This window comes from Cynoglossus semilaevis, chromosome 2, assembly GCF_000523025.1.
Source record: "Cynoglossus semilaevis isolate Cse_v1.0 chromosome 2, Cse_v1.0, whole genome shotgun sequence".
Classification (NCBI taxonomy): Eukaryota; Metazoa; Chordata; class Actinopteri; order Pleuronectiformes; family Cynoglossidae; genus Cynoglossus; species Cynoglossus semilaevis.
In genome coordinates this window covers 6,636,877-6,647,348 of record NC_024308.1, presented here as the reverse complement: position 1 = coordinate 6,647,348, position 10,472 = coordinate 6,636,877, and the positions used below count along the sequence as shown (strand labels likewise).

At 40.6% G+C, this 10,472-nt stretch overlaps 2 protein-coding genes across 14 annotated transcripts in view; both read right to left on the bottom strand.

The window, feature by feature from the left end:
* Nucleotides 1-10,472, bottom strand: part of dock7 (dedicator of cytokinesis 7) — a 428,740-nt gene that overhangs the window by 224,898 nt on the left and 193,370 nt on the right. The gene's annotated exons all lie outside the window — the stretch shown is intronic.
* On the bottom strand, nt 294-5,579 carry LOC103396001 (prostaglandin E2 receptor EP4 subtype-like). The gene is made up of 2 exons (XM_008333911.3): nt 3,070-5,579; nt 294-1,791 (listed from the first exon to the last, which is right to left on the bottom strand). The coding sequence occupies exons 1-2, from the start codon at nt 4,291-4,293 to the stop codon at nt 1,444-1,446; spliced, it is 1,572 nt and encodes a 523-aa protein (XP_008332133.2). The 5' UTR covers nt 4,294-5,579; the 3' UTR covers nt 294-1,443.

The window sequence follows — 10,472 nt, the reverse complement described above, 5'->3', positions numbered from 1 at the left end:
TCACCAAACTTAACGACTGGACAAAATAAATGAATCAGTACAACAAAATGCAACATTAGAAAGGAACAATGTTGAAATTACTCTGGAAAACTACTTTGGTTGAACCAGAATGAATGAAAGGGGGGTTCAGAAAAATCAACCCAACAGGTGGCACTAATTAAAGTAGTGACATTTGAAGGAAGTCCAAAGAAGAAGAAGCAACTTGGGCAGTCAACTTGGTTGTAGCAGCTTAGCTTACCTTAGCTAAGCGTTGGTGGAGCTTGACAACTGTAAGTAAGACAATCTTTCTTTAAACCTTTTTTCGTGTGGTATATAATTATAATTAGGTAAAACAAACAAGTATGTGATGTGTACAAAGCAGTCATATTCACCAGGTCAGCCATTTTATAGTCATGACAGGCTGTTATTGCGTTAGCCTTAGCTTAACTAAAAACGGCTCGATTCTGTAAACCTATATCTATGAGTGTAATTTGTGGAAAACTCTTAAAATGCTTTAAAACAGATCAAATTTATATGGAACAGTAATGTAGTGCCAGCACATGACTTTTTCCAAGCGGTCATGGAGCCTCCTGCGGGTTACTGAGGGTATTTATGTATTTATGTATACTGTACATGCAAATACTATATATAATTAAAATGTAAATAATGTGAATGTCCAGTAGTCAACACAGTATAGGGCACTTGCTGGCAGCTTCTTTAAGGTGCCATCTGCCTCCTAGTGGCTAAAATGTAAAATACAGGAACGCGTCTTCTGTAGAGTTCCTCTGCGTTTATCCTCAGCTGAGGTCACTTCATAGGCAGAGAACAGTTAACAACTAAAACATTGTCTAAGTAAATCACACTGCTGTGTTTCTGTGTAATAGGTGATCTGAATGTTGTATGGTTTGACTATACTGGACTTCCATGAGTTCTAGGATTTTAATTCATTCATTTACTCCGAGTTGTTTATTAAGTTGCACATTTATTGGAAGACTTTCGACATAACCAGTCTCAGTCCTTCTGTAAACAAGACAACTCCACTGAAACCCAGATCGGCTGCAACTTTGAGTCAGTTCTTTGTGCAGCTTAAATCATTGTCCTTGTAGTTTTATCTGGGGTACAATATCTGGTTAACATGACCACAACGCAAGTTTTAATACTGAATATATCATTGACACAAATCCTCCAAAGTCTCCTTGAATAGAGCTGTTTATCACCGAGGTATGTTTCAGGTCAGAACAAATGACAAAAGACGGTAAAACTTCCAAGAAATTATCCGGACTTTTCCGGACAGTAGACCGTTTTCTCATCACTCCTGTATCAGCCTCAGTTTCTCAGTATCCTGCAGCATCTGCGAGGACCCGCTGTGTCCTCAACGTGATTTCACCTCTTCACTGGTGACACACAGCTGTGAGTCCGTGTCACTGCATTTGCAGCCAAAACTCATTAGTGTAAAACATGTCCTCAGTCCGCTGTGTGTGAAGTCTGCTGGAGACACTCTGTGTGACATGAATCCAGTTTGACAGTAGTAGGAATCTGAGTGATGATGTTTGCGCTGCACATGAGCTGCGTGATCACATGACTGTCCCTCATGATGTCAGGATAGAACATATTCCTCTGTGGAGAAGACTGAACACTACTGGGATTTTGGCTGCCTCGTCTGGACATATTGAGTAACCGCCGAAACAGTGACCTCCTCAGGAGAATGTAGATCCAGGGGTCGAGGATGGGGTTCACGGAGGCTATCCTGATAGCTGCCAGGTCAGCTTTAGGGTCATTTTTTAGCTTGAAGCTGTTGGCAAACACACGAACCTGAAAGAGAGAAAACTGTTAATATAGTTTAGTGGTTCTGAGCCACTCTAATGTTGTAGAGACAAATACAAAATGTTACTATACAATAGCTAACAGCGGGGTTGTACATTTTATAGTATAACTAAATCACTTTAGATATTACATACTGTACTTGACACGACTTAGATTTAAGAAATGATTACCAAAAAAGTGTGGTAAAAAAGATTATGTAAGATCTTACATAAGACATATTTACCTCTAAAAATCAATCACTAAACAATAGCCAAGATCCCAATTTTTATTCCACAACAAATGTGAAAGGATGTCAAAATATAGCAAAAATAAAATTACTACAATATGTGGTACTATACGAATACTTGAGTACTGTCCTGGTTTAAGAACACTGCATTATAGTGACCATGACTGTAGGTCATGAAAAGGTACATCAGTAGAAACAGATTATTATGAAAACATTAATACATTCAATTGGATAACGTTAAAATGTTATATAAAAAAGTCTTCATATACGTAACCTGTTAAGATAATTTAATATGGAGTCGATTCCAGTAATTATCGAATGAGAGCGGTGCACACCCTTGGACAGTTTCCCAGTCCATTACTGGGCCACACACAGAGACACACAACACTCAACACACACACACACACTCTCTCTTACCTAGGGTCATTTTGAACTGAACAATTAAACTAATCCTGCATGATTTGGGGCTGTGGGAGGAAACTGAGAACCTGAAGATAACCTAGGAACAAACAAAGAAAACGTGCACCAACCACTAACCCTAAAGGCTAAACGTGTAACCCAATCTTGTGAAAAAAGGTTTGGCCTTTTACTGAATTAGATTTATGTAAAACAATAATGGTGTACAGGCGTACTAAAAAAAATAAAATAAACCAGGGCAATCAACGAGTGTTCTTAGCACCCTCTGCAGGAGAGAGGGGGGACAATAATCTGTATGTTTATAAACACCAACCCAAAATTCTAACCTGCTGTAGCCAAGTCAACATATTATAAAATGTAGTAAATGAAATACTGTGATACCGATTTAAATTTTCCTTGAGAAATGTAACAGTTTTTTCTTAATTTAGGGTCAAATTATTTTAAGTATATTTTTTAAAAAAGCATTTTAAAAGTTAAAATGTACGTTTTTATTTTAACGGCTCATACACAAGGTCTTAATGAATGAGTAAATTGTTGAATTCTTCCTAAAATAATATAAAATGTTATTGATGGTTCACTTTAAAGTAGAAACAGCACATGGTGCCGGCGGTTCATCCACTCACCACTAACGGGGCTGAACAGGCCAGAACCACGGCGGAGGTCAACACCAGCACCGTGATCATCTGCGTCTCTGCCGCCGACGACAGAGCCCTCCACCTATCCCGGACACTGACTCTGGTCACAGGCCTCTGCACCGTCCTCTGCCTCATCAGCAGCAGCGACGCGCACACGCCCAGGTTCAGGGCGATGGTGCCGAGGATGAGCAGCAGGCTGACGGCACCGTACAGGATGGAGTAGGTGACCGACACCGGGTCCTGGGTCCTCCAGTCGATGAAACACCAGGTGGTGGAGGACTGCAGCTCGCTCCTCGCCATGCCCATCATGGGCAGGCAGCAGAAGAAGATGTGACTCATGTAAATGAAGAACAGAAACTTTTGAGCAAAGCGCCGGTCCACTCCCCAGCGCTGGTAGGTGTACGGACAGCAGATGGCCAGGTACCGCTCTGCTGCCATGGCGAAAATGATACTGATCCCGGTTAAACCGAAAAACAGCAGCAGAAAAGTGTGGAACTCGCAGACGTGCTCGTCCTTCAACACGTGCATGTCCAGATAGTTGGCGATGGTGAGTGGGCTGGCCAGACAGGTGCCCAGAAGGTCCGTGACTGCCAGACCGCACACCAGGGTGTAGAAGGCAGACGATTTTCTCTCTTGTCTCGACACCGAAAGAACGATTATTGCAATTAAATTACCGATGGCACCTCCTGCAAACATGAATACGGGCAAACAGATCGCGGTCTGTAAAGCAGCCGCTTCCGAATGCTGCGCAGTGGTTTCGTTAACAGAGACGGATCCGTGCGTAAAGTTTGGACTCTCCATGGCCACGGCGGTCACCAACAGGCTGGCGGCCGTCACCGACATCTCCTCTGCTCCGCCGTGGATCTTGGAGAGCATTTCGTCTTTCATCCCGTGCAACTCCTCATAAACCACCGTGGAGGTCTTCTGTGGAAGTCTCATCCCATTTGTTTTCCAGTAATGAGCCACAGTGCGCACAGAGATGTGGGATGTCTCTACAAATACTGAACCACCCCGCTGGCTGACAGGATGGAGAGAACGCTGAAGATAAAGGGAGACGAGTTTTTTTTTTCTTACAATTTCCGCTTCATGTCTCTTATGCCAGACAGCCAATAGTGGCGTCACCGCAGCTTTGTGTAACGTTTCTGACCAGTGACCGGTGACTCCAGACGACAGCAGAGACCCAGAGGAGAGGGGAGTCCTGACATGAGTCATGTGTGACTGCAGACAGGCATTAACCCCATGTCATGGAGTGAGATACTGTACAAATGTTTCATGATAAACTATATTTGTAGGAATGGAATATAAACCTTTGAAAAGTCTCCAGTCAAAACTAGACTAAAAAAGGGTTTTAATTCACATCAGGTTCTTGTCTCTTATCCACAGTGTGTCCTTGTTGGACCCTTGTGTTTTTCTCTCTCATGACATTATGCACATCAGTGAACTGGATAACTGTGTGTTTAGATCATTACTGAAGGCCATCATTAGTTCTCTTTCCAGCCTGGGCAGGAAGGGTGAGTTTATGGATACTGCCATGTTATGCTACCATCAGATGGCGCTAAATTCAACACCGTGTATGTTTAATGGCAGCTTACATTAATTTAATTTGTACTTTTGGGACATTTAGCGTTGATTTTTCAGTTAGGAATTTCGTGTTATAAGCTATTGTATATCTTTATTTTTTAAGGTTATTACAAATGACTGATACACAGGCCATGTTAGACACTGAATCGCCAAAGACAGAAATAAAAATAATAATCTTTTAGATTTGTCCTGGTCCTCCAGTTTATGTCATAGTCCAAAAACACATTTATGTAAATTGTGAATGTATACGTGTGAAAAGAGATTTGTGTCTGCTGTATCTGTGGTCCTGTGATGGGCAGCTGATTTGGTCATATTCACCAAATAAACTTTTTGTTGTGCTGAGACACACAGCGTGTTAGTCATTCCTACTGTACTGTAATGGTCAGCAGATTTATGCAGAGACTGAAGAGTTTGACCTAGATCCTCTGAGCACACGTTTGTGGCTCCTGAAGTCATTTAGCCCTTTGTACAGTATGATGTTCCGGAGAACAGTCAGAGAACCAGTGCCGCTCATACTGTGTTACATGTGTGTCTTAATTCAGTCCAGTGTCTGTGGGGGTTCTCATCACATGTGCCAAGAATGTTGGAACAACTCCAACGTACTGTAATAAAACCACCACTGATGACTGTGACTAATAAACTACATCGAAACACAAAATCAAAAACACCGCACCGATCCACCCCTCTCTTCATTATTTTCTTCTGCCTCTACTTTCTATTCTTAAATTCCATTCTCGATGCTCTAGCTTCAGATTTTTTTGAAGTACACGACTTTTTTATCCTTCCTCGGGCAGTGGGGAAAGCAGACAAAGATGTTTGCAGCATGTGTGAAAGGGTTTAAACTAAACAAAGATGTGAATATTCAATGGAACACATGAATGTATGGCCTTGTTGTTGCTGCTGGTATTTCCCCCACTGTAACACACAGTGTTCTCCCAAACAGAGATGACTGTAAAAGGTGGTGGTGGCGGGGAACAGGAGAGGACGGATGGACAGCGGGAACACAGGGTACGTCACTGCACTCAGCCGCGCTCGTCTCTGCAGCCATTACACATTCATTACTGTGTGACTGATGTTTACAGTGAGCAGCAGCAGAGAAGTGTCTCCGCAGCTGGTCGACCGTGGAAGACAAAAGACGACACCTCGGCCAAAGGTAAACCACTCTGCCCATTCCTGTTGCACACAAACATGAGCTGGCAGCCTTTTAAAAACAGAGGTTGGAAACTCCAGCGTGCCATCCACGTGAGTCATGAACCTGGACAAGTCGTCCTGCTGCAGTTTATGGTGTCTTGGATGCCATGAAGGTACTTCATTAATTACAAATGCACTTGAACTCCGTTATATCTGGCTGTGGTCTCAGCCGTGGGCAGGAACTATATCTGTGTGTGTGTATATTTTACTTGTGACTAATTCCTCTGCTGATCTCTGAACACGTGAATCAGCTCTTAAACCAGCACTTAGGGGACTATCTGAGACACTATCTAAAACCATGAAAACTAAAATAAATATATTTTGTTTTCATCAGATTGTGTTTTCCAGTTTATCTGTACTGTAGACGGCATCAGTTCAGGGCAATAATATCCATGCGCCTATTCAACCAAACATGCAATGACACAGGTGACCTTCGATGACATCAGCACTTCCTGTGTCTGATCAAACCATTGACCATATATAGAACATGGAGGAAGTAATTACTCAGAATTGATGTAACTCCATGGGAAAGGTCCCCAACGTTTTCTGTACAACAAGAGAATTTTATGTAAAACATTGATCTTATGGAGTCGTCATCAAGTTGCTCACGCAACCAATGTTAAATTAAATATAAACGTAAAACTAACCACATTATTATATTATCTTATTATATTATCACAACATTTTTATACTTCCATCACACTGTGGCGTCACAGTTTTCATCTTTTAAAGAAGCTCTAAGAGATGTATTTTGACCTGTGTCCAGAGGGGTCACTATTTAGGAAGAAAAAATGTAATTTGGTTTCCTCTGTGACCTACGACCTACAGTACCAAATGATTTACAGCCTGGTTCGGGTTCCTCTGGTGTAATGTACCAGTTTCAGCTTTTCTCTAGTGGAACTCTATATGAATTAGTACATGTTTTATCCAAGGAAGTAAAATCTATGCTGCTGGATTCTGCCGTTGACAAGACAAAGTCAAGTGAAACAGTACTTTGTTTGAAAAGTGAATCTGTTAATGTAGAAACATTCTGTCAAAAGATTGTTTTTATTCTTCTTTTGTACTTTTTGGTCCCCTGTAGAAAAGAAAAAAATCCCTGTTGCTTGTCCAGTGGGAGTCGGGTTCAAGGTTAGGTCCAAGTGAGAATCTTCACACAGTTAAATCTGTTGTAATCCACTGCATTTGTTCACGTCTTAGTTCAACAAATTGGCTTAAAATGTTCTAAAACTAACCAGGAATTTAAAATGAGGAGCCTTATGTACTGTAGTTTCTCCTCTGTTCTACGACGTGATGAATTCCCACATTAACAAACAGATGAGCAAAAGCAGAAGATAACCACCTATAGTGGAGTTCCATAAATAATGAATAAAGAAATAGAAATATTTAAAGTGCTTAGTTGATGGTAGGATGGCAGTGGTAAAACACAACTTAATATTTTGTTTATTTACGGCTCTAACGGCTTCGGGGCAGAAACTGTCTCCGACTCTGGTGGTTTGTGTTTTCAGGCAGCTGTGTAGCGTCTGCCAGATGGCTACAGTTCAAATGTTGGTGGTCACGGCGAGGGGGAATCTTCCTCTGACAAGTGCTGATAATACAATGAGGGACAAAGCAGTGGAAATGTCCTCAAACTTGTTAAAGTCGAGGCTGTTTTTGTGGGTTTTTTTGTATTTTCTCTCTCCTCTCTGAGGTCCTCTTCTGGTCCTTGTGTCTTAAAATGTTCTTTATTTGGTCAGTGATTAATGGTATAATTATTTTTCCATTTATAGTTTTGTGGTTTCATTCATAAGGGACCAATAATTGCACTGACTCATGAGTGCAATTGTTTCCCTTTTTTTTATTTCCAGTCATTCTTTTTTTTCCTCATTATTCCTCATTATGAGTGTGGTTTGTTTTTTTTTGTTTTTTTTTTTTTTAAATAAATCTGGTTGTTTTCTTGGCAACTCCAAAACGTCAGTGTCCTTTCCGATTTCCTCCTCCGGTTAAGCTTTTGTTTAAGAGAGGCCACAACACTGAACCGAGATGACAACGAATAAGTTCCATATGATTTTGTTTGTCCTGCTACAAACAGATGTAAAGCACCAAGAAATTTGAAGTGAAGTTGTTCCGGCGTTACGTAAGCAAATTAAAACCAACTGCAGATGAAGAACAGTTAGGAGTTAAGAGGGGGAGTCATTAAAATAAATAAAATGTCTGAAGAAAGCGGAGGAAAGTGGGGGTGGAGTTAAAAAAAAGTGATTAAATGCAGGAAAATGGCCTAAAAGTATCAACATGGAGGGGCCATTTGATCTGCAGTTGTGTAATATTGATCTCCTCTTTCTGTGTGTGTGTGTGTGTGTCCCAGTTGGGTGTGGTTTCATGAAATTCAGTCGGGGCTTCAGTTCATAGCTGCCAGGGTGGAAGTGGTGTGCAGGTGACAATGGAGACTTCTTTGTCTACCGTTATTTGTTGTGGCTCTCCGAGCTCTTTGCTTGGGTTTAAAGGAGGACAATGTTCACTGTCATCTGATAGGAAACGACATTCACATGATTTATCAAAAATACACCATCCTTCCTTCATCTTCACCCAAACTGTGTTTGTCGATTAAATCTTTTTCAGTTTTAGTTTGTCTGTCAACAACCCAAGTTAAAAAAATGACTCCGGTGAAGGCATGTGGATACTGTGTCCTGGGTCATTTTATCCTTTCTATCCATGCCATATGATGAAGTTGTTATCATTATCCTAAGGGTTTTTGGGAGATAAATATCATCCGTAGAAAACAGACCAAGTATGTTGCTGTAAAAAAAAAAAACAACCCAAGGATGAATCTTATCTTAAAGTCAAACTAAAGTTCAATTATTATGACAAACACCTGTGTCGTAAACCGATGCTACTTTGATTCATAATCAAATAGTTCGACAGCAGCGCTCATTACACTTGGATATTACAACTGTATTTACATAGATTGCAGAAGTTGATTTTTCGTCTCCGTCTTTCGTCCGCTTCGACCAATCAGGTAGACTCCGTGAACCCATTCTTATGAAGGGCTCTTTCTGTACTAATGAAAACAAAATTATGAATGTTATATTCCATTTCTGCCAATAAATCCCCCCACAGTCCTATACATTTAACGTTAAAGACGAAACCATCTGTGGCTGAAACGAAAGAGCCTGCCTCTGAGTGAAAACAGGAAACTTTGTTGGCCAAGATGCACGTTGTGTGACTACGGAGTCCTGCTTCAAATCTGATCTGAGATGTTTCTACTTGGCTTTTGCTCACTCGATCCTTTCAGAGTCAATTTAGAAAGAGCTCAAACATTTTTAACAAAGGTCACGAGTGCGGCTAAATAGGGAAGCATGGCATAAACACAGCAAAACAGAGGACTTCATTAGCTGCGTTTTACAGTTTCACAGTATAAACACCAGCCAGGTTTTCAGAAACAATCTAAAATGCATTGAAAACTCAAATCTGCAGGTTGTTAGTGCAAATCTGTATTTATTTACTCGTGACATTTTATTTATCGGACAAAAATCAAGCACTTTCATATTTCCTTCAGATGAAACACAGCCAATTCTATTATTGAAAATCAGCTAATTAGAGACCATTGAAATCTGCAGCAAAATGTCTTCAATGTGACTTTAAATATACACACATCCCCCACACGCCACAGATACTGATGCAACAACATACCATCACAGATCTAGGGATTTGCACGTTTTAGTGATAACAGCTTGGTAAATGTGTTTTTTTTTAATCTGATAAATTTTATAAAAAAGAAAAGAAACATGGACTCATTTAACCTCAGAACACGTTGTCATTGTCTGAAGTCAACCTCAGAGGAGCGCAGGCCAATCAGGGCTGCCTGCACAGAATTAATGCATGACTTACTCTGAACATGTTTTGGTCAAAGCAGCAGACTCCGTTAAACTTTTTGCAGCCTTTGTCTTTTTCAAGTATTTAAAGCAAATGTAGAAAACCAGAAGTTGATTCTCAACAACGTTAGACTGCAGAAGGTTCCGATTTTCTCTCTCTCTCTCTCTCTCTCTCTGTAGCCTAGCTCAGTGGCTGGAACTATTTAGCAACATTTGAATATAAACTATTTAATGTATTGATAAAATTAACCAAAACAGCTCAGGTTGTTGTTGAGAAAGATCCTCCGTCTACAAGTATTTAAAGAAAACCTGCAAAAGAAAAAAGTGGGGCCTACTGTTTATATGAATGTATATATATATACGATACATCTTTACAAGAGTAAATACTTTATGTGAGCTTCTGACCTGTGAGCCACAATTTAAAAAAATGAACCTGATGATGATGATGACTCTTTTTTTTTTCTAGACAACTAAAGTTGGAGAGAAATTTCAAGTCTGTTCCTCTAGTGCCACACGGAGCTATTTCAGACTAATATGTGAACTATTTTCTGAGGGTTTTGAATGTTTGTACAACATGTTGTGGGACAACATAAATCCTCATGGATTTTGGCCTGCACCGAGTTTGTGGAAAAACACGTTAACCTTTGCTGGCCATAAAGCCACATGGCTGGCACTGCTCACGGTTTATTTGTCTACGACACGAAATGTTGGTGCGTGTGGCACGTCTGATGTTGTATGTTATCACCGTGATGTTACTCAACCTTTCGTCTT